We start from the raw sequence: 23831 nt of genomic DNA, 5'->3' as shown, positions 1-23831 counted from the left end.
CAGAGCCTGCTGTATTACCGAAAGTCTTACACAAGAAGTGACGCTGAAATGCTACAAGCACCAGTGAAAACAAAGCTGAAATTGCTGCTTCCTTTGTTTACAGTGTACAATCCCTCTTCTCCTTCGATGTGAAGGCAGAAGTTGTACAGTTTCCCTCACTCTGATAAAAAAACAAAACAGCAACCCAAAGGCAAGCGTGGAAGCACAATGCTAAACTCAGTTCTAAAACAAGAAAGATGCAGAATTATCCTCCTTGACTATGTAGAGTTTGCAAGACAAATTTAGTTGTCACCGTTGCTATTGTTTTAACTGATTGTATTACCTGCCCTTCAATCTAAGCTCTTGGGGTGGGTTACAGCAATTAAAACACAACATTAAAAACAGTTTTAAACACTTTATAATCATAAAAAGGGTGGTTCCTAAAGATGTAAAAAGGTAAAGGGACCCCTGACCGTTAGGTCCAGTCGCGGATGACTCTGGGGTTGTGGCACTCATCTCAATTTATTGGCCAAGGGAGCCGGCGTACAGCTTCCGGGTCATGTGGCCAGCATGACTAAGCTACTTCTGGCAAACCAGAGCAGCGCACAGAAACGCCGTTTACCTTCCCGCTGGAAGGTACCTATTTATCTATTTGCACTTTGACGTGCTTTTGAACTGCTAGGTGGGCAGGAGCAGGGACCGAGCAATGTGAGCTCACCCCGTTGCAGGGATTCAAACCGCCTGCCTTCTGATTGGCAAGCCCTAGGCTCTGTGGTTTAGTCCATAGCGCCACCCGTGTATAAAGAGGTATGGCTTCAGTAGCCCTGGAGCTCAAAGGCTCTAATGACCCTCCCTGGGCCGGTCCTACTGTTTGGCAGAGTGAGAAAGCTGCCTCAGGTGGAAGATGCTGGGCGGCAGAAAGGAACGGCAAGGTGTTCAAGGACAGAGCTGTCTATGCCAGGCAACTTGCCCTGCACACCCACCCACAAGCTGTGTGCCCTATTGCCAGAGACTTTTTTGTGCAGCATTTCTAGACTCACATCCATGATTTAAAGTGCCATGTATGAGGACTTTTCTTTTGCCCCGGGGCAAAGAAAGTTTCACTTTGGTTGGCATGAATGACACTGCAGTTAACGCAAATCCTGGCACTATCCCTAGAGTTCTGTTTAGTTACATCTTGTGGGATCAGTTTGAGTTCTCGTATAGCCTGCTGATGCGGGCAGAATATTTGCAGGGTTCAGCTGACCACAGACCTTGCCAACCCCTGCACATCTTGGCTTGCATAATCTCGAAGAGGGAGGTTGGCTGGAGGGATGACTGCTGCATTCTGAGAGGGAATGGTTCCAACTGCTTTGAAGGAGACGTAGTACATCCCCTCCTGAAGAAGCCCTCTCGGGACCCAGAGGTATTAGGTTGCAACCTAGGGGCATCCCTTTTTAGGATAAGGGGCTCATCAATGACAAACCTAGACATCATCTTAAAAAGCAGAGACATCACCTTGCCAACAAAGGTCCGTATAGTTAAAGCTATGGTTTTCCCAGTAGTGATGTATGGAAGTGAGAGCTGGACCATAAAGAAGGCTGATCGCCAAAGAATTGAGGCTTTCAAATTATGGTGCTGGAGGAGACTCTTGACTGCATGGACTGCAAGAAGATCAAACCTATCCATTCTGAAGGAAATCAGCCCTGAGTGCTCACTGGAAGGACAGATCCTGAAGCTGAGGCTCCAATACTTTGGCCACCTCATGAGAAGAGAAGACTCCCTGGAAAACACCCTGATGTTGGGAAAGATGGAGGGCACAAGGAGAAGGGGACGACAGAGGACGAGATGGTTGGACAGTGTTCTCGAAGCTACCAGCATGGGTTTGACCAAACTGCGGGAGGCAGTGGAAGACAGGAGTGCCTGGCGTGCTCTGGTCCATGGGGTCACGAAGAGTCGGACACGACTAAACGACTAAACAACTACAAATGAAAATACTTCCTAATATTGGACAACTTGCATTTTTCAAAACTGGCTCTGCTCTTTCAACAGCTGCCTAACACAAGAATGTAAGTGGGGGAACAAGTCTCCAGTACCCTCCTCCAAAAAATATGAGGGTATTTGAAATATACTCAGAGTCGTGTAGTGATTTCATGCTCTTTATTGCAGCTCGTCAGAACAGTGAATGAGTTTCCCCCCCAAACCACTGGCTTTATATACATTATTTACACAATAGGTCTCGTGTGATTGGCTGATTCTGCTTCCCTACTGGAGCCTGATTGGGCTGCTCCTGCAGTCCAATCGGTTGTTGCATTCTAGGATCCTACCTGCCTATTGTTCTAGGACCCAAGCTCAGTACATAACAGTATTCCTCCCATCTACAGCTCTCTACAGGCAGCAGGCAGGCACAAGTTTATTCCAGGCCATATTGGTAGGCTCAGTGGTAGTGCATCTGTTTCGCATGCAGAACTTTGCAGGTTCAACTCTGCTGTCTCCCCGCAGTCCCTGGAATTAACCCCTGTCTGAAACCCTTAAGAGCTGCTGCTGATCAGTGCCAGTGATGCCATTAGAATAACCAAGGTAGAACGCAGCTTCCGATATCCCAGTGGTATTCCAGATGTGCGCTTTAAAACAGTTGGTGGCTTGCAGATTTCCACACCGCTTTCAACCACGACAAACCACTTACCTTTAGAGAATTTTTGAAGCTGTACGAAGGAGACTTCTCGTGGCCATCGGTATTCTCTTCGCGCTTCTTGCAGAACAGCAGGATCTTTGCATAGAGAAAGAGGTGCCTTTGCATGGGCTTGAACCTGGCTAAATCTTTCACTTTGCTGTGACCTTTCTTGTGGTCCGTCCAAACGTTGAAGGAGCCTTGCAGGAGCAGTTTCCCAAGCTCGTGCACATCTCCCTATTGAAAGAGGGAAGAATTGTACGAAGGAAGATGCTAACCCATAAGTCAGTTGACTAAATAGCTATAGTCCATGAAAACATATGCCTTAATACATCTGTTAGCTTCTGAGGTGCCCGATGAGTCTTTGTTGTTTATATTCAAACTCCACACACCCAGTGGCAGAGCATATGCCCGAGCTGCCCAGGGCAGGCGTGATCCCGAGGGGGGCAGGGGCGGGGCACAGAGGGTGCCCTCCCAGGCATGGGATAGCTGCTTGGGTGCACAGAGTGGCGCACGCGCTTTGCAGCCGGGGGTGTAACGAGCCGCCGATGGTGGACATTCAGCGTGTTGCCCACCCACAACTGCCAAATGTCACCCCCCTCAGCGAAGACACCCAGGGCGGTCTGTCCCCACCACACACCCCTTCCTCCACCCCTGCACACCCCCACCACCAAGAAAAAAGGTTCCACTTTCTAATTATCCCCCGGGTCATAATCCCTCTGACGGAAATCACTTCCTGTTTTGTCAGCCAGCATAAGTGGAATGTTGAGTTGATTTGACACACTGCTGACATCAAAGTACCTGGGGCACTTAGGCAACTGCCTACAAACATGGAATTTATACTGCATAGCTTGAAGAACATACTGAGTTGGGTTGGCCTTGTACTGGGTGGAAAGGTTAAAAAGCAAAAGGGCAGCAGCTTTTTAATAATGATGGGGGTCTGCTTTCCAAAGAAGTAAAAGAGCTATCATACAAATGACTTAAAATTAAACGATTGGCTTAATCAAATTGTGCTATTTAAAATGGAAATACCTTAATATTTTATTATTATTAAAAAGTGCATGCACACAAAAGCTTGTACCCAGAACAAACTTAGTTGGTCTCTAAGGTGCTACTGGACAATTTTTTAATTTATTTTATTATTATGTTATTATTTATAAAATTTGTATACTGACCCTCATCCAAAAATCTCAGGGCAGTTCACAACACTAATATTCAACATGAAAACACCAAATACATGATAAAAATAAGAGCAACAAACAAATCAATAACCCCCTCCTATAACCCTCTCGCACAAGCACATTTAAAAGGGGTGGAGGATGTTGAGCAGCCAAAGGCCTGGTTAAAGAGGAACTGTTTGGCTGGTGCCTAAAGGTGTATAATGAAAGCGCCAGCCGAACCTCCTGGAGGAGGGCATTCCACAAACGGGGAGCCCCTGTAGAAAAGGCTCGTTCTCATGTTTGCGCCCTCTGGAAGGCAAGCAGGCAAGCACCCTGAAACAATAATGCCAAGGTCTGGATGAGACAACAGAAAAGGCATGTTCTGTATATCCACCCACCTGATCCTCAAAGTTGCTGGGATGCTGAGCATTTAATGAAGCCCTAAGAGGGTATGAAAGTTTGTATGAGACGAGGTGGCATTTCAGATATCCTGTTCCAAGCTTATTTAGGGTAGGGTAGAGTTGGCCCTCCAGATGTTGTGGCCCTCCGACCAGTGGCGGAGCTTCATGCTTCAGCACCAGGGGGGGGGGGCAAAGAACAGGTGGGGGCAGGGCTAGTGCGCATCCCAGGGGCTTGGCGTGCCGCCCACAGGGGCCTTGCCAGCGTCCTAGGGCGGGGCATGCCGCCTGGGGGCAGGGGGCAGCCACGATGGCACCCCACTGGGATCGCACTGCCAGGGGCCTGATCAATAGTCTGATCAATAGTCATGGATGCTACCAGCTGTAGTCTAGCAACATCTGGGGTCTGGAGTCAAAGGTTAGGCAGCTCTGATCTGGGGCCCTAGAGATTTATCTTGCCATGGAGGAAACCAACAAGGTTGCAAAGAACAGTAGGGTTTGAAAGCCGTTGATCTATAGGATACTCTACGTTGGCTAAAAGACACACCTCATAACCTGTAATTGCTATCTGATGCATGGAGTCATTCGCCGACTTGATGATATCAATCACGGTGGCTAGAGCTTCCTCCAGTTCAGCTGTGCCTTCTGAATTCTTGCTGCATTTCAACATTTCCTGTTTTTGAAATGGATACAAAAGACAGACTGATTATGCCCGAGGGGACCTCTTTAACATTTCCCGTCACAGAAACATCTTTAGGCACAGATTTGTGGCAGAAGGTTGAGTGCATTCAAAGCAACCACTCGCTGAAGTGGAATTTACCTTAGTATAGCCGCTTGTCAAGTTTGATTTTCCAGCTTGAACGGCGAGGAAAATCTCGTGTTTCTGCACTGGATCAGAAATCCAGGGGTGCAGATGAGTGCTAAGATTCTCCTTGCCATTTAGCAAGCCGGTACAATCAAGAGGGTATATGCACGCTAAAATAAATGACCACTTGGGTCAGGGACATCTTCTGCCATCTTGACATTATATTCCAAGAAAAATTACTGAGGATACAGACCCAACCCTCGTCTGATGAATGGGCACAGCTAGCGCTGCATCTGAAGCCCCAGAAAGGGAGACTTAGTCAGATCCAGCACCACCCTTCTTATAATCTCATGAAATTGCTGCACCCCCTGTAAATTGCTGTAAATGCCTCTGTCTGCTCATATCTGCAAAAGACATCATTTCACCAACGAGGGCAAGAGAGCAAACTATTATTTATTATGCCACTTTAAGTTGGTGTTCAGGCCACTCCCTTTTCTGACCCTGGTGCTCACCTGTTTACGAAAAGCCCACATTTGCTGGTTGCCAGGTGAGAAGACAAAGACATTTGCGCCTCATCCTTCATCAGCTCAGTAAGTCTATGTTTGCTCACATTTCCCACTGCTTGCTGCTCTATGGGATATTATAAGCACCACAATACCCCTAAGTAGGAAAGGTATTTGCAATGCATGCTTCACTACAGAGGCACAAATGGCCTTCGGGGAAATGAAACAAAGAACACCATAACAACCAATATATATATTTATATCAAACACGCTGCTAGCAAATAAGCAGGGACTCTGCTTGCCTGGTTAGTGTAGCACAATAGTACTAAAACTATTTTATTCCTGCACAGCAGGGGGTTGGACTAGATTGTCCTCAGGGTCCCTTCCAATTCTACGATTCTATTATTCTGACTAACTTAAATACATCTTTCACACTCAGGAGGTGAACTAGAAGGTAGTATGAGCTGAAACGATTTATTTTACTCATTTGTATACTACCCTACGCCCATAGCTCTTGGGGCAGTTCAAAACACAAAGTTTCACAAAACACAAAATACATCATAAAAAAAATTAAAACAATTAACAGTACTAATATATACAAAATAATGAAAAATGCACTCCCAAACAAAGAAAGAAAGAAAAGACGAAAGCTTCCTCCTCTTTTTCCTTATGGGTAGAAAAGCAGTTTGGGTGCATATGTCTGGTTCTTCTTTTCCATTTTTAAATAATTTGCTTTGCAGGTATACAAAAGCCACCGAACAAAAGATACAAGATCTCAGTTAAAACAAAGATAAAAAGGTGTTGTGATAGATCAGGGGTCAGCAACCTTAGGCCCATGGGCTGGAAGTAGCCCACGGAGGTCGTTTGACTGGCCCACGAGCCACCCCTGAACTGAGTCGCCTGCTTGCGCGCTGAGCTAAACGCAGACACAGGTGCCAAAAAAAGCAGGCTCTCTCTCTCTCACACGATCCGGCCCACGGAGGGATCTCCACGGGACTGATCTGGCCCAGGCAAGATAAACCTTGCTGCCCCCTGTGATAGATAAACAGGGAAAAGATAGTAGTGGGGGATGAATTGGCAGAAGGTTTCCTTATCACTACTGAGCATACTAATCAAATTCAGATTCAGTTGTATATTCTAGTGAGCAAACATTAGTTCCCAAACAGATGGCAGGAAATAAAAGTTTCAAATGCTTTTGTTGAAAATTTGATTTTCTCTCTCTCTCTGTATATGCTGAAGAACCAAGAGAAATGGCTAAAGATACCCCAACCCCACTGCCATTCCTGTGCTCAAACAGATACGTCTCCCACAGCAGCAATCCTTTGTTTAAAAAAGATAAAAGTATTTACTCATACTTAATGTAAGCACAACCGCAAGGACTCCTGATTAAGTGTTTTAGCTATGCAATGTTGAATGTTAACTCTGTTCTGTTTCCCCTTTGTTACTGTTATTGTTTTTATTTAAACCACTCCACGAACCAAGAACTTGTGCAATGACCACAAATAATGAACCATATGTTGTAGAGATTACCGTAATTTTCGCTCCATAACACGCAGTTTTTTGCTCCTAGAAAGTAAGGGAAAATGCCTGTGCGTGTTACGGAGCGAATGCACTCGACCGGAGCCATGGCTGCCGTCAGTCAAGCAAAGCGGAGCCGCTTGCAGGGCTTTGAACGGCTCTAGCTTTGCTTGCTTTACAGCCAGGAGGAGGGGGAGGAGCTGAGGAGGAGGGAGGGAAGGAGAGCCATGGCAGCAAAGCGGGCAGCAGCCGCTTACACGCAAGGAGGGACAGACGGGAGCCATAGCAAGCCGGGAGAAGGCAGGCAGTTCAAAGCCAGCAGGCGCTTTTAAAGTAGCCGGTAACAGCTGCTGCAGCCTCAGCTAGCAAAGGTCCCAGCGCTCTCTAAATGGAGCAATGAGGCTGCAGAGGGACAGGAGGGCTTGGATCAGGAAGGATAAAGTTTAAGCAACCAGCAGCAAAAAAAACCCAAAACCAACCTGGAGCTCTGAGCCACGAGCGCAGTGAAAACCAGGAAGTAAAAGAAAAGGCTATCCCCCCCCCCCCGCTTCTCAGCTGTTTTCAGGCAGGATAGATTTGAGCATTGTCTGGGTCCTAGTGCCCCTACTGCTTTTTGTGCTCCATTGTATTGCTGCTGGTGGCTGCTTATCACTCAAACTGAACCTGATACCAGTAGCCACCTGTACAAACAAAGTAGAAGGCTGCAAGGAGGAGAGCTTTTACACAGCTAATAGCAAATCCCCTGCAATCCAAGTCCTCCTCACTTGCTCAAATCTATTCTGCCTCAAAACAAGGAGCGAAGAAAAAGGCTGCAAACTGTTAAATGGAAAAAACCCCAGGCACAGGGCAAATACCTTAAGTATACCTTTAAAGCAACAGTGCTCTTTCCCTCCCTGCTCAGCTCGCAGAAAAGCTGCTTCTCCACCCACCCCACGCGTGCTCCTTATCCCTTGAGTGCTTTTCCTTCCCTCCCCACTTAAAACGTGGTTACAAAGCACGGATCCACATGGATCCTCAGGATTTTTGCACTGGGTCACCCCAAACTCACCATCAGATCACATGTCTGTGGCCACAGCATGAACCACAAAAATCATACATCTACTGTTTCATTTAGAATATTTTTTTCTTGTTTTCCTCCTTTAAAAACTACGTGCGTGTTATGGTCAGGTGCGTGTTATAGAGCGAAAAATACGGTAGTGCAAATTTGTTGTTTTTGTGATAGACAAATGGCACAAGAAGATGTGGTCTATTTATTTGTATCATTTCTCATTCTACGATCCCTGTTTATAAAGCCCAAAAAAGAAGTTTGTTTTAAAAAAGAAAGATAAAAGTACAGTATTTGAAGACAATTCACTGCATCCCTAGGTAATCTGTAGCTCGGCCATCAGAGACCAAGGCTTCACCTTGCTGCAATTCTGTAGGCAGGAGCAAGCAAGCTTACTGCCATAGAGAAAAGGAGGAAGAGAATACAGAGTCAGGATGAGGCCATGAACAAGGGTTTAAAGCAGTGGTTTCCAATTAGCTAAGTACTGCAGACCCCCAGATCCACTACCCAGGGCTCTGCTTATTGGCAACTTTTTGGCAAAGTTGTTGAGATTTTCCCGGACATTTTCAACGATTTTTGACGTTGACGAATTTCGACGGACAAATCCTGGTTATGTCCAGGAAATTCCAGGCGTGGGGCAGCCCTATCTCACAACAAACATGGCATAGCTGTCCTGGAAGTATTTGCACCCACCCAAGGTCAGCAAGGACCAGTCTGTTAGAAGAAGCAGCGATAACCTGTGACATAGCATTGCTAGAAAGAAAAGTGGTGGTTTTAGCTACTCAGCAAGTGCTTTCGGCTCAGCCTCTAAAGCAGGCACCCCCAACCTGCGGCCCTCCAGATGTTTTGGCCTACAACTCCCATGATCCCTAGCTAACAGGACCAGTGGTCAGGAATGATGGGAATTGTAGTCCAAAACATCTGGAGGGCCGAAGGTTGGGGGTTCTTGCTCTAAAGCCACGAGTCCTTTTTCACACACACCAAACTGGAACGTGTCCAGAGGAGGGCAACCAAAATGGTCAAAGGCCTGGAAACGATGCCTTATGAGGAACGGCTAAGGGAGCTGGGCATGTTTAGCCTGGAGAAGAGGAGGTTAAGGGGTGATATGATAGCCATGTTCAAATATATAAAAGGATGTCACATAGAGGAGGGAGAAAGGTTGTTTTCTGCTGCTCCAGAGAAGCGGACACGGAGCAATGGATCCAAACTACAAGAAAGAAGATTCCACCTAAACATTAGGAAGAACTTCCTGACAGTAAGAGCTGTTCGACAGTGGAATTTGCTGCCAAGGAGTGTGGTGGAGTCTCCTACTTTGGAGGTCTTTAAGCAGAGGCTTGACAACCATATGCCAGGAGTGCTCTGATGGTGTTTCCTGCTTGGCAGGGGGTTGGACTCGATGGCCCTTGTGGTCTCTTCCAACTCTATGATTCTATGATTCTATGATTCTAAATCCCAGGCCTTTCTACACAATCTACATGCTAATCCTCAGTTGTGGGGTCGCAATGCTTAAGGTGTTCCAAATCTGCAGTAAATCCAAATTAAAAAGGGAAATAATACAGAAGAGCATTTTGACGAGGGCAACATCATGCACAAAACCTGCAAGCGTGACCAGTGCTAAGTCCATCATAAAATCCCACGCAGAACTGCACAGTGTTCTCGGGTACCATTATCTAACACCAGCTTTCCCCTCCCCTTCAAGGTTGAGCAGTCATAGGATTCTGTGGGCTGGCTGCAGAGTACCTGAAGACAAGCCGAAGACATACCTTCAACAGCAGCTGGTACTTGGTAATTCTCTGGACTGGCTTCAAGAGATAAGCGTCAAGTGAGAGTTTTTGGTCCAGTTTCCGCTGGCACTCCTGGAAAAGACAAAGCAAAAGGTGGGGATGAAATGATGCCAGATTGTTCTTGTTGTTTTGCCAATTTGCCGAAAATCCACCCGGACTCAAAATGGCTGCCCGATACCCGGACGGCTCTGGGAAAACCTAAACGTATGGCAGCCCTAAACACAACGGTCAGGACTGAACTACAGTTTAATGGCTTCTATAAGTGAGAAGCTTGTTGTTTTTATGAGGTAAACATCTTTTCCTGTTCACAAACACAGATGTCCTTTGGTAGCTTTCAAAATAAGGTTTCATGCAGCTTGCAATAATACAATTCAAATTATGTCCCCGTGTCTTTGAAGCATAATTAGGAACTAGATTTACATTAGCCAACACTAGAATCTTGTAAATATATCTTAAAGGGCCCATTAGGACAATCATTCCCTTTTAGGAACAGTGTCCAAATGCCTGTTTCACAGGCTGTAAGGACTATGCTTGTCTGTCCCAAGACTGATGCTTAGAGCGTCTCATGGTTAACAGCAAGAATGGCTTATTCCAAAGTTCCTCATCATTTATCCCAGATTAGTTAAGATCTCTGATTCATTTACGCTGTTTTTCATGATTCCAGCAGAACCCACTGAGAGAATATAATAACAATAATTTATTATTTATACCCAGCCCATCTGGCTGGGTTTCCCCAGCCACTCTGGGCGGTTTCCAACAAAAGATTAAAAATACATTAAAACATAAGTCATTAAAAACTTCCCTAAACAGGGCTGCCTTCAGATGTCTTCTAAATGTCATATAGTTGTTAATTTCTTTGACATCTGACAGGAGGGCGTTCCACAGGGACGCAGAATCCATTATCACAGAACCCATTATCAGGGTGGTGGGAACATGGAGAAGAGGCCCATGGCCTATTTTAAAGATCAGGAGCTAGTGGATACCCTGTGAAAAGAACGTGATCAATTCAGAAAACATCATGTCCCTTATTTCTAAGGGTTCGTATTCTCATTTTAGGCTTCAACAGAGTTTGGCCCTATAGAGATAGGTGGTGCCATAATAAAAATGGATGTCCTCCTCAGATCATTCACTAGAACAGGGATGGAAAACCTGTGGCCTTCCAGTCGCCGTGGCATTGTAGCAGGAACCCCACCCCAATCATTCTGTTTGTACAAACTTCACACACACACTCACACACTACATACGCCACATTTCTGTTATAAATTCATAGAAAATCAACCATACATCGGATTTGCACTGTTCCATTTTTATTTTACTCCATATGACAAGGACTATCAAAGGGGGGTGGCTTGGTTCTGGTCAGCCATAATCCCTTCAGCATACCAGCACATCCACAGGAGCCCTGCCCAGTTGCTATGTCAACCCTGATGATCCCAGACCAGGGGCGCCGACTTATAAAAAATATTGGGGGGTCCTGCCGCTGGTTCGCTCGGGTAGCCGGGAGAACGCAGTTCGAGGTGGCGGTGTTGGGGAGAGACCCTCGCTCAGGGCGCCACTAGACTTGGCGGCCGGCGGCCTATCTGGGGGGTTTTGGAGCGTATTTCGGCGGAGCGATTGGGGAGGAGGGAGCTTGTTGCCGGATTCTTCAGCTGAGCCGGAGATCCGCTGCTGGGGGTCCCTGGGCCGAGTTGTGAGCACGGCCTGCTGAAGGGAGATCCAGCCGATTGCGCGACGGGGACGGCCGGGGCTCTCCGGCTAGGGCGCGCGGCTGGCTGGCTGGCGAGGGAGCAGGTGGGGAGGAGGTGGGGGTCCTCACTCTCTTAGGAAACGCACCCGCGCGCCCGATTGCCACGAAGTCCGAAGGGTGCGTGTGTGGAATTAAAAAGCAAAAACGAGATACGGGCAGGGCAGGCAAAGAGTTTTCTGCAAGAGGATGGAGGGCAGGTTGAAGAGAAAATCACTCAGGATGAGACAGTCAAATCAGCCATGATAAAATGGGCTCAGGATATTGGGTATAACATCATGTTTGAGGACTGGGAAAGGTTATGGACCACCGGAATGAAATTCACGGCATGTAATGCCTTGAAGGAAAATATTATGAAAATGATTTATAGGTGGTACATGACCCCAGTCAAGCTTGAAAAATATATCACCTGTCTGATAATAAATGTTGGAAATGTAAGGAGGCTGAAGGGACATTCTTTCACCTCTGGTGGACTTGTCCAAAAGTGAAGACCTTCTGGGAAATGATCTATAATGAGTTAAAAAAGGTATTTAAGTATACCTTTCCCAAGAAACCAGAGGCCTTCCTCTTGGGCATTGTTGGCCAGAAAGTGTTAAAGAAGGATAGAACTTTCTTTATGTATGCAACTACAGCAGCAAGAATACTTATCGCAAAATATTGGAAGACACAAGATTTGCCCACACTGAAAGAGTGGCAGACGCAATTGATGGACTACATGGAACTGGCTGAAATGACTGGCAGAATCCGAGATTTGGGAGAAGAAACAACGGAAGAGGACTGGAAAAAATTTAAGGACTATTTACAAAAACAATATAAGTTGTATGAATGTTAAAAATTTACACGATTCGGAAACTATAGCTTCAGCAATTAGATTTGGGAAACAGGAAATTATATTTTAAGTAAGAAAAGGTCAAAATCTAAGGTAATACTATGTTTAATTTAAGATATAAGTAACTGATGAAAAGTATGTTAAATTTAGAGGTATAGTATTTGAAAAGTACAAAATAAGGTACGAAACAAGGTAATAATTTGCTGATATCTTTATTATAAAGAATGCAGGGTAAGGGAGATGCGAGGAAGTCCAGTTAGTTATATAAAAAATGTGTTGAATGGTTGGTTTTCTTTTCTTCTTTTTCTTTTTTTCTTTTTCTTGTTCTTTTACTTTTTTCTTCAGTGTATGTTTCTAACTTTGTATTTGAAAACTTAATAAAATATTTATTAAAAAAAAAGAAGAGAAAATCCTTTCGCTTTTCTGGGGCTCAGGGAAGTCTCAGAGCCGGAGGTTGGGGAAGGGACCCCCTTTGCTCTGCCCTCTTCTCCCGTCTTAGATTCGCATGGGGGTCCCCGCCCGAGCTTGCCTGGCCACCGGGCCACACAAGGGCCGCGCTCTACGCGGCACACCTTGCTAGCCGCGCAGCTGTCCTCCGCGGCTGCGGAGCAGCCCTGCGCCGGTGCCCAGCCCCTCTGGGTGCCCGCTGCGCTGCCAATGACAAGCGGGCGACGTCGCGGGCGGGGAAGGCGTCGCTTTCTTTCCCGATCCTGCATCCTCCCAGTCTTCCAGCCCTTTTTTGGGTTGGAAGCTCGTCTCGTTCGCCCTTCTCCTTTCTTCACCCTGCGCGCAATTTTCCTCCCTCGTCTCCCTCCTCATTTCTCCTTCCTTCCTTCCTTCCTTCCTTCCTGACTGACTGGCTGGCTTGGGCTCGGGCTCAGGCTCTGGCTCGGGCTCGGGCAGCCACAGCGTCGGCGGTGTTGGCGATCGGCGGCGCGGGGGGATGGCCCTCCCGGGGGAGTCGGCGCTGCTCAATGGGGTTGCCAAGGAGACAGGCCGGCCGCCCCCCTCCCCCGGCCCGGCGCCCCCCGCCGCGCCGGTGCCCGTTATCGAGCTGGTGCGCGCCGGGCGCCCTATAAAAGCCGCGGACGCGCCCACCGCCGCCCGAGATTATTGGGGGGGCTGAGCCCCCCCAAACGAATTTTTGAGGGGGCTCGGGCCCCCTCAAGCCCCATGGAGTCGGCGCCTATGTCCCAGACAGAAGACAATCAGGATCACAAAGAACTTGCATATGGGAGTGGATTCAGCATGGACTGAAACAAAGGACAATGATCAGATCTTCCCTCTGGGGGCAGGAAACTGCAAACTCCCCTTTGTCTCCTGGAAGTGACTCATGGGCAGGGGGAAAGGAAGAACCAGCCAGGTGACAGGACACTCAGGTTACCACCACAACTCCTCCCTCAACCCCTCCTTTCTGTAATGTATGCATGATGTTTCTGGGGGTGGGCTTGACCTAGAGGATGGGAATTTCAAAAGTTTTTATAAGGTCTTGCACACCATCTTTCTGGGTCTTTCCTCTCTCCTGCGAGTGAGGGGAACACCCTGTTGCAACAGTTTAATAAAGGCCAAGCCTACAGGCTGCTGTTTTGCTCCAAGTTATCCTGGTTGGTGTCTTTGTTTTTGTCCAAGGGAGCCCTCGGATTTTTCCGGTAACAGCATCCAACTCTCATGAGTCCTAGCCAACATGGTGTTAACGGAAAAATCTGAGGGCTCCCTTGGACAAAACAAAGACACCAACCAGGATAACTTGGAGCAAAACAGCAGCCTGTAGGCTTGGCCTTTATTGAACTGATGCATCAGGGTGTTCCCCTCACTTGCAGGAGAGAGGAAAGACCCAGAACAATGGGCCGCAAGACCTTATAAAAACTTTTGAAATTCCCCTCCTCTAGGTCAAGCCCACCCCCAGAAACATCATGCATACATTACAGAAAGGAGGGGTTGACATCATGCATACGTTACAGAAAGGGTTGACATCATGCATTCATTACAGAAAGGAGGGGTTGAGGGAGGAGTTGTGGTGGTAACCTGAGTGTCCTGTCACCTGGCTGGTTCCTCCTTTCCCCCTCCCCATGAGTACTTTCCAGGTGACAATGGGGAGTTTGCAGTTTCCTGCCCCCAGAGGGAAGATCTGATCATTGTCCTTTGTTTCAGCCCGTGGTGAATCCACTGTTCTTTGTGATTTTGATTGTCTTCTGTCTGGGATTATCAGGGTTGACATAGCAACTGGGCAGGGCTCCTGTGGATGTGCTGGTATGCTGAAGAGATTATGGCTGACCAGAAACCAAGCACCCCCCTTTGATCCTTTGATAGTCTTTGTCACATGGAGTAAAAAATGGAACAGTGCAAATCCGATGTATGGTTGATTTTCTATGAATTTATAACAGAAATGTGGCGTATGTAGTGTGTGAGTGTGAGTGTGTGTGAAGTTTGTGCAAACAGAATGATTGGGGTGGGGGGGTTCCTGCTACAGTTCCCCCCTTCGGAGATAAGATTGCAAAGGTGGCTACTTTGCAATCCTTTTCTCCGCACAATTTAAGGTGGTAAATAATAACCTGGTATTCTCCGTCCCAGATGTGTGTGTCCATGTGAACCTGAAAGGGACTTGGATATCATGCTACTTTAAGGATATTTGCATGGAAATATAATGGTGTAACAGTGCACTGCTCAGTTACTTGTGGTATTCTAGCACCTTGGAAGAAATATTTTCTCAATAGTGATCTATGCTTTACATTTAGGCAGGAAGGTCCACTAATGACTGAAAAGTGCAGTTTGCTTCCCCCCCGCCATTTGTGTGTTCTCAGGTGTCAAGGTAGCTCTTCTGTGGTCTCACATCGGCATGGTGTCGCAGTAGTGGCAATCCCTGGTGAATCCACTTAGGGCTTTCATATTCATCATGTAGCCTGGCACCCACCACAGCTGGCACAGGTTTCGGACACGTCCTGAGAGAAATGTCTTCGCCTTGGCCAAAATCCATGGGATTTCTTATTATTATTACAGGCTCTGGTCTCGCAGATCACTTGCACTTTAAGGACCAAAAAGCTAATTGCAGCCTGGATACACTTGCCCAATTCAAACTGAGTCCAATTTGAATTTATGTGCCCATGGTTCTCAACCTTTCAAACCAGTCTGTAAAGGAAAACCGTTCTTAAAAGGGCACTTTGTCCAAATAAGTCAATTTAACTCTATAAGGGATCATTCCTGCTAAACCAAAGCATGTGCACCTTCATGTATCTTATAAGCTTCTCCTTGGTAAAGCAAGTTTTTGCACATTTTAAAATGGATAGGGAAAGTTGGCAGAGTGCCAGGTGGGACAATGAAATGTGGTTATCTAAACATTGGACTACACAATAGTGTGAGCTATCAGAAAGTATAAAATGCATGAGAATTGGTGTGCAAGCAATAAGACATTAAACATAAAAATTACACACAAAAATACCCCCCTTGTGGAAGTAACACACTGTCAGACACATTTCAACATTCCTACATAATAACACTTAATACAAAACAAACTAATTAAATATCAGTTGCATATCTTGACACAATTGTGATCTTTTACGCATGTATCTTTTGAATCCTGGAGCACAGAGGCTTGAGGTTCAAGTGAAAAGATGTCCTTGCAAGTCAACTCCACCCCCCTTTGTCAGGCCCACTCCCCATCAGTCTATATCCTTTGAAAGAGATAGCTGTGGGCACTTTGAAAACTCTGGCGTTGCAGGTCTTGTGATGGCGAAGGGGTTGGGTTGTTGCTGCTTTTCATCATTGCACATCTGTAGAAGTGATATCCTGTAAGGGGCAGGGTTTTGGGGCGACTTAAAAACACAGTTAGACAAGAAGGATGTCCTCCAGTTTTCATGGGAAGCTGCAAATAATAAAAAATCTTAGCACATTAAGCGTTTCATTCATTCCAATATTATTATCACATTTTCCTATAACTACTGTTATTATCTGCCAAGTTCGTTTGCTTTCCTTCACTTTGGAGAGAAAGAGAACTGTAAAAAATACAAGGTTAAAATAATAATGAAACACACACAATGACTTATGAGGAACGAAAAATAAATAAATGCTAAGACACACAATTTTAAGAAATCTGAAGTAACAATGAAAATAAAAGAGTGTTTCTTGAAGTGACAACATCGGCTATAGGACAATACTGGAAAATGACTTAATACCAAGGAAAAAAAATGAATGGCAATTTAAAGTTGTGCAAGTACCTTGCACTAGCCAAGATGACAGAATTAATAAGAAATGCTCAGGCAAAAAGGTAAACAAATACCATTCCACAAACAATGTTTGGTTGTGCTTCGATTAACTTCATAGACATCATGGAGAGACAGATTAAATAAATGAAAACAGATTATTTGTAACTTTAAAAAAAAGTGTCAAAGCCACAAAGAGATGGAAGTCAAACTGTAGCAGGGATTCAGACTTGTTTCACAGAACAGAAAGAAAGTTGCTGTGGGAGGAAAAAGGGACAAACACTTTGTTATCGGGGTTCACATATCCTGTTAAAAGGGAAAATTATTTCATGTGAGAAGTCTGTCAGGAAATGCTGTTCCTAAAATTCCCATTGAGGGGGGGAATGCTTTGATATTTACCTGTGAAAAGAATTTGGCATGTTAAGATTTGGAACCTGGAAAGCTCTTGACTTTTTGATGGGCTAGTTTTTTTTGTTTTTTTTTTGTTTGTTTTTTTAGCCTTTTGTCTTAAATAGCCCCTGGAGCAAAGACAGATTAAGGGTGATTTCCCTCAATGGTTCCTCAATGGTTCCGAGTTTTCTTTTACATTTGGAAGAAACCTCCTCTCCCCCCTTACAGTTCCCCCCTTCCTCTCCCTCTCTTCTTTAGCTGATCTAGCCTCTGTGCATGTGCAGAGTTCATGTCTCAGCAAACCTTTTATACTATTGAAAATGTTGCATCCTTTGGCTAAATTACCATTTGAATAAGGGAAGGGAAGGGCAAGGAGTAGATTTTGAAAACAGGGTTTGATTTTAAACGAAAAAGAGGAACTCAGCAATTTAAGTATTCACCAAAACTAGCAATTTCAGCCCAAGCAAGAGACTGCTTCCTTTATGTACAGGAAAGGGCTAATATCCTTCTGGCCATTCGCGGAACAATCAACCGCTCTCTTATTTATGAGTAAAAATGGCCAGAGTTAGAATTCATAGGATTTTTTTTTTTTTTTAACATTCTCAGCCATTTCAGCCTTACCATTTGCAGACAAATTCTACTGCCCTTTATTTACAGGATGGATGGTCAAGGCGTCTATGTATTGAGCTGACTTTGAGGTCTGATTTTTTAATAGTAGACAAAATGATAAACACTGTAATCACCCAAATGCTTGATGTTACCAGTTGTGCTTCAAAACATCATGGCTTCATCTCGCACCTTTTAAAACTAAAAAGCAAAGCTAGGCTGAATTTCAACTCCATTACCACACCAGAATTTAAGAATTACCCTCCAATGCTTGCAGACACATGGTCTTCCACACAGCCACAAATTGGGAGAGTTGAAAGGGACCCTGGGGTCATCTAGTCCAACCCTCCAAAATATAGGGTTCACAGCAAGATTTCGCAGCAAGATTTGTACTACCAAAGAGGCATACACCATTTAAGTACAGATTTCCAGCTGGGAAAGGAAACATCTATGCTCATATCATGTACTAAGGAAGAGGAAAATAAAAGTACATAACTTTACACAGAACCCTTTTTGCAGATCTTGAGATAGTTTGAGTGAGTTTGAAATGATATTTAAGGAAGAAGTGAACAGTTTTCGTAAGATAGGGAGAGGATCTCTTATAAAGCACAGTTAAAGCAGCCCTAGATTTGATTTTTTTTAAAGGGAATACACAAGTGTTGCCCCCTCCCCCCTTTGCAGTTTCCTTTAAAGGAAGCTTACTCGGGAGTAAATTTACCTAGCACAGAAGTAAGAAGGGAGAAACCAACTGAAATAGGCAGGGTGAAACAAGGGGGAGGGGGGGCATTTTCAAACAAAAGAGGCCATGAAGCCTTATAGAGACTGATATCAGGAGCCTTACAATAACTCTTCTGTCCAACCAAATCAAAGTTAAAACTGGACTCAAATATTTTTTTTCTTAGAATGAACACCATACTTTTATAGGCATACGCTTAATGAAATACATACACTGCATTTTAGTTTGAGAGAGCAGTTGTGCTCAACTAGGCTTTTGCAGCAGAAACATTAGGTTAACTTCACCTTCTCACAAACTCAAAAGTTACAACAAACATCATTTGCCATTAGACTTAGAATCACCCTCCTCACTTAAAACTAGAAGAAAGAGGTGGGGTAATCCCCCTTTCAGAACACAAGTAGCACGTATACAGGATTTCACCACTTGGGAGGGAAACTCTCTTTTAGAGCCTCTCTCAAATAACAAACATTTGCACACTCCATTCTCCATTTTGTTTTGTTTTAAGATTGATAAGGCGCAACATGGCTTTCTTAGATTTAAAATTTTGAAGCAAGCTTGCAGTTTAAAACTATGTGCATTTAAGAACAGTCTGTGGATGCCAAGGCCAATGTAAATACAAACCCTTGAAATATTTCTAAATCTTTGAGTACATCTCTTATTCATTTTTTTTAATTTTATTCTTCTTCTTTTTTTTTTTTAAGAGAAACTAAGATCTCTAATGCTGGGCTGTTATTATATCTACTGCCTTCTGAGCACCATTAAGTTTACAGTTTCATGTTCCAGCTCTAGGCTACAGTTTAACAACACAAACTTAACCATTTTTGCCCCTTTATTTTATTTCTATTTTTCTCTAATTGGAAATGACAAGCTGGAGGGGCATATTAGAGTCCTCTCTGGGGCAAAAAGGCTTCATGGAAGCTTTGTTGCCAGGAGGAGTCCAGCTAGGGTGTTTAGCGAGCTCCCATTCTCTCATATGTTATTATTGGGCTTTTTTCGTTAACGAAGTACGCTAAAGACAGAAAGAGTGGAAACACACACACAAGGGAGGAAAGGCAATGGGAAAGAAAGGGGGGACAGATAGAAGATCCTTTCAGTACTCAAAGTACCATTGACTAACACAATTCCTACTTATCTTCAAGCTACAAACTCATTTCAATAAATCTTATACATGAACTTAAACTTCATCCACGGGACACCTGGCCTGAAAACTTCTACCTCGGGACACCTGGCCCGAAAACTTCTACCACGGGACACCTGGCCCGAAAACTTCTACCTCGGGACACCTGGCCCGAAAACTTCTACCTCGGGACACCTGGCCCGAAAACTTCTACCTCGGGACACCTGGCCCGAAAACTTCTACCACGGGACACCTGGCCCGAAAACTTCTACCTCGGGACACCTGGCCCGAAAACTTCTACCTTCTACCCTCCACAACAGCCTCCTGCCTAGCCTTTTGGACTAAGTTCGGGCTCCCTACTGGACGCCTGTGCAGTGCAGTGCCAGATCGGGGGTCGAGAAAACAAATTGTAGGGACGCCTCCGAGGGAAGACGTCAGAGAAACAGTAAAGGAGCCACGCTTTCCCGGACTCAATTCCAAGACGGAAAACGGGGGAGAAAAGGAGAGAGAGATTAAGACGTTCCTGGACGACCCCGAGGGGGAACATCGGAAAACAGTAATAGTACCACAATTTCCCCGGTCACATTCCGCGTAAGGAATTGGGGAAGAGAAAGGGAAAGGATTTGACGTTCCTAGACGACCCCGAGAGATAACGTCAGACAGAAAAGTTCCGCGATTTCCCTGGCCACCCTCCGAGGGGGAGAATCGGGGGAAAAAAGGAGAGAGAGAGAGAGAGAACGTACCCGGCCGACTCCGAAGGATACCGTCAGAAATGAAAGAAGGAAAGTCTGGCTGTCGTGGGGACGTTACTTTTCCACCCCCCTCCCAATGTATTTGACTTCAAACCATACTCACGTTCGAAGATGTCCCCCGCAAATCTCAGGATCCTTTTCTTTTTAGCCGGCTTGACCTTGCCTTTGCTCCCCTGGTTGAGCTTTTGGTGACGATTGATTACCGCCCGCAAAGAAAAGGCAGGGAGAGGAAGAAGGATCCCTGGGCTAAGGTTGCCCAGTGGCGCCCGATCCCTTCTATCTCCCCTCTCACCTTTACAGGAGAACCAAGTGTCCCTGAGTCGCGGTCGCCAACTGTTAACGGAAAAATCTGAGGGCTCCCTTGGACAAAACAAAGACACCAACCAGGATAACTTGGAGCAAAACAGCAGCCTGTAGGCTTGGCCTTTATTGAACTGATGCATCAGGGTGTTCCCCTCACTTGCAGGAGAGAGGAAAGACCCAGAACAATGGGCCGCAAGACCTTATAAAAACTTTTGAAATTCCCCTCCTCTAGGTCAAGCCCACCCCCAGAAACATCATGCATACATTACAGAAAGGAGGGGTTGACATCATGCATACGTTACAGAAAGGGTTGACATCATGCATTCATTACAGAAAGGAGGGGTTGAGGGAGGAGTTGTGGTGGTAACCTGAGTGTCCTGTCACCTGGCTGGTTCCTCCTTTCCCCCTCCCCATGAGTACTTTCCAGGTGACAATGGGGAGTTTGCAGTTTCCTGCCCCCAGAGGGAAGATCTGATCATTGTCCTTTGTTTCAGCCCGTGGTGAATCCACTGTTCTTTGTGATTTTGATTGTCTTCTGTCTGGGATTATCAGGGTTGACATAGCAACTGGGCAGGGCTCCTGTGGATGTGCTGGTATGCTGAAGAGATTATGGCTGACCAGAAACCAAGCACCCCCCTTTGATCCTTTGATAGTCTTTGTCACATGGAGTAAAAAATGGAACAGTGCAAATCCGATGTATGGTTGATTTTCTATGAATTTATAACAGAAATGTGGCGTATGTAGTGTGTGAGTGTGAGTGTGTGTGAAGTTTGTGCAAACAGAATGATTGGGGTGGGGGGGTTCCTGCTACAATGGCTAATGGTCATCACCAATGAGCAGAGCTGTATTCTAGCAAAATCTGCAAGGCTCCCCATCCTTGCACTAAAATTGGAGTGGATTTTCTGTTTCCTTCTCCAAAAAACTGGATAACTCTCTTTGTGCACAACCTTTGGCTGTATTGGCTAAGGCTGATAGGAACTGGGTGACCACTATCATCTGGAAGGCTTATTCCAGTGACAATGTAAGGTTGATGAAGAGTGAATAAATAGCCCAAGCTAAAAGTACCACCTCTCTGTATCTAAGGAACGTGATAACAGCTCCAGATATCAAAAGGACTGCCTTTACAACACTATCCTTTTTGAACAATGTCTTCGCCATCTAAGGATCAACCCTCTGGGTCACCATCTACAAAAGTTAAAAGGGCAGTCACCATCTACTAAATACTTTTCCAAAAGAGGGTGGCTATCCTGTAAGGGATGAGGGAGGTCGGAGTCTAGAAGTTGGGCTTTCCTTAAACCTCCATTGGACATTTAAGATAAACATGGCTTTGTTTATAGCTTTTATATCTGGCTTTATAACTCTGGGACTTCTGGGACATATGGTCGTAGAAAACAAATCATTCCTATGTGGAAAATATAGGGTGGGGGAGAGGAAAAAAGGAATACTGTTAAGCTTTGGGGAATCAACTTCTTTCCCCCCACCCCCATGGCAGTAGATAAGAAGATCAAATGAAAGAAACGTCTTACCACTTATAATCTTTAATAATCACAGCGAGAGAACAAAGAACACATCTCCTAGAAATGGTGGTCCTTCCCTCCTCCGTCCCTATTAAACTACGTCACTTCTAGGTCTTGTAATCTGAGCTTGTACCCTCTGCGCTTTCTCTTCTAACACTTTCTGAGCTCTCTGTGCCTTTGGAGAAGGGGGGTGAATGCTGTACAGAGACTGTGAATCTGTTAACCAGAGTGATGCATGCTCTAGTTATCTCCCGCTTGGACTACTGCAATGCGCTCTACGTGGGGCTACCTTTGAAGGTGACCTGGAAACTGCAATTAATCCAGAATGCGGCAGCTAGACTGGTGACTGGGAGTGGCTGCTGGGACCACATAACACCGGTCCTGAGATATCTGCATTGGCTCCCAGTACGTTTCTGAGCACAATTCAAAGTGTTGGTGCTGACCTTTAAAGCCCTAAACGGCCTCGGTCCTGTATTCCTGAAGGAGCATCTCCACCCCCATCGTTCAGCCTGGACGCTGAGGTCCAGCGCCAAGGGCCTTCTGACAGTTCCCTCATTGCTAGAAGTTCCATTACAGGGAACCAGACAGAGGGCCTTCTTGGTAGTGGCGCCCGCCCTGTGGAATGTCCTCCCTTCAGATGTGAAGGAAATAAGCAGCTATCCTATCTTTAAAAGACATCAATTATTATTATTATTATTATTATTATTATTATTATTATTATTATTATTATCTCTCTCTCTTCTAGTGTTTCTTTTGCTAGCTGTTCCCCATCCAGTATTTCCCAGCTTCTGCCTTCGGAACTAGGCCCCTCTGCAAACCACTGTTCCAAATCTATAGTGTCCTCCTGCTCCTGGGAAGATTCAGGAGCAGGGGGAGGGGGAGGCTCCCATCCTTCTTCCTCAGTGCAGCCCTCTTCAGCACAGTCCCTGACAAATAATGTGTTTTGAGGTGTGTGCACTTTGGGGGTCTATACATTCCTTCTGAGACCTGAGAAGCCTTGTGGAACCAAGTATGTCCCTATGTAGGAAGGACAGAGGTTCAAAGAAGCAAACAAGGATGAGATGACATCTTTCACGCAGGCCTCTTCCAGACTGTGGCTATTTTGCAACTGGGATTTAACCCAAACCAGCACATTTAGGGTGTGTTATTAAGTTAGATTCAGCACTCTTGTGCAAGAAACTTGCTTTCCAAAAAGAAAAGGGGAGACCTTTTTGCGATCAGGAAAGTGCACTTAAAAGTGTGGGATAACAAGTTATTGCTGCAAGCTTGCAAACAAATCAGAATGAATGCTCAATAAACAGCAGACGTCATATAATCTCTTTGCAAACTTTGTGCAAACAAATCAATAAAGATGTCGTTTGGCAGCAGCCTCCATAAGAGAAAAGGGAAAGTGTGAGCTTAGGAAGGACAGATGAACCCGCTCAGCAGTTCTTTCCCTCTGTAGGGTTTATAAGCGCTTGGTTCAAGAGTATGAGCTTAATGAATACAGAAATAGGAGAAGCCTTTGCGAGCTTGACTGCCTGGATCTAACTGCCTGTGTGTGTGCTTTTAATGTATTTTTCTTCTTCTTGGTTTTAGTGGGTGGATGGTTGTTTGTAAGCCTCTCTGAGTTGCCTGCAACAAGAAGCAGCATCTAGTAAATTTAAATAATAATCCCTACCTGAAAGAAGAGGCTGTCTCCACATTGTCTCCAGAGAGCTTCCGACCGTGGCTTGTTTTGACAATATTTCTCGTATATTTGGAGATCTTCTTTCTGAATCAAAAAGAAAGCAAATGTTAAACAACAAAAAATAAGCAAC

At 45.3% G+C, this 23831-nt stretch overlaps 1 protein-coding gene and 1 long non-coding RNA gene across 9 annotated transcripts in view; one reads left to right on the top strand and one right to left on the bottom strand.

Annotated features, from left to right (window-relative positions):
* The window catches only part of LOC308585189, a 76918-nt gene extending 67023 nt beyond the window's left edge, over positions 1-9895 (top strand). Inside the window, exon 3 of the long non-coding RNA XR_014007131.1 lies at positions 9758-9895. This is a non-coding gene — a long non-coding RNA (uncharacterized lncRNA). The remainder of the gene's footprint in view (positions 1-9757) is intronic.
* MCF2L2 (MCF.2 cell line derived transforming sequence-like 2) overlaps positions 1-23831 on the bottom strand; it is a 235307-nt gene that overhangs the window by 44002 nt on the left and 167474 nt on the right. For all 8 annotated transcript variants that reach the window (XM_081189996.1, XM_081190002.1, XM_081190003.1 and 5 more), the window contains 4 exons: positions 23693-23785; positions 9822-9914; positions 4735-4860; positions 2645-2866 (listed from right to left, as the gene is read on the bottom strand). In XM_081189996.1, the coding sequence (XP_081046122.1) occupies positions 2645-2866; positions 4735-4860; positions 9822-9914; positions 23693-23785 (534 nt within the window). The remainder of the gene's footprint in view (positions 1-2644; positions 2867-4734; positions 4861-9821; positions 9915-23692; positions 23786-23831) is intronic.

Source organism: Podarcis bocagei (genome assembly GCF_964188305.1).
Source record: "Podarcis bocagei genome assembly, chromosome: 4".
In the NCBI taxonomy this organism is placed as follows: domain Eukaryota; kingdom Metazoa; phylum Chordata; class Lepidosauria; order Squamata; family Lacertidae; genus Podarcis; species Podarcis bocagei.
Note: the sequence above shows the minus strand (reverse complement) of the source record. Positions and strands in the feature narration are given on the sequence as shown.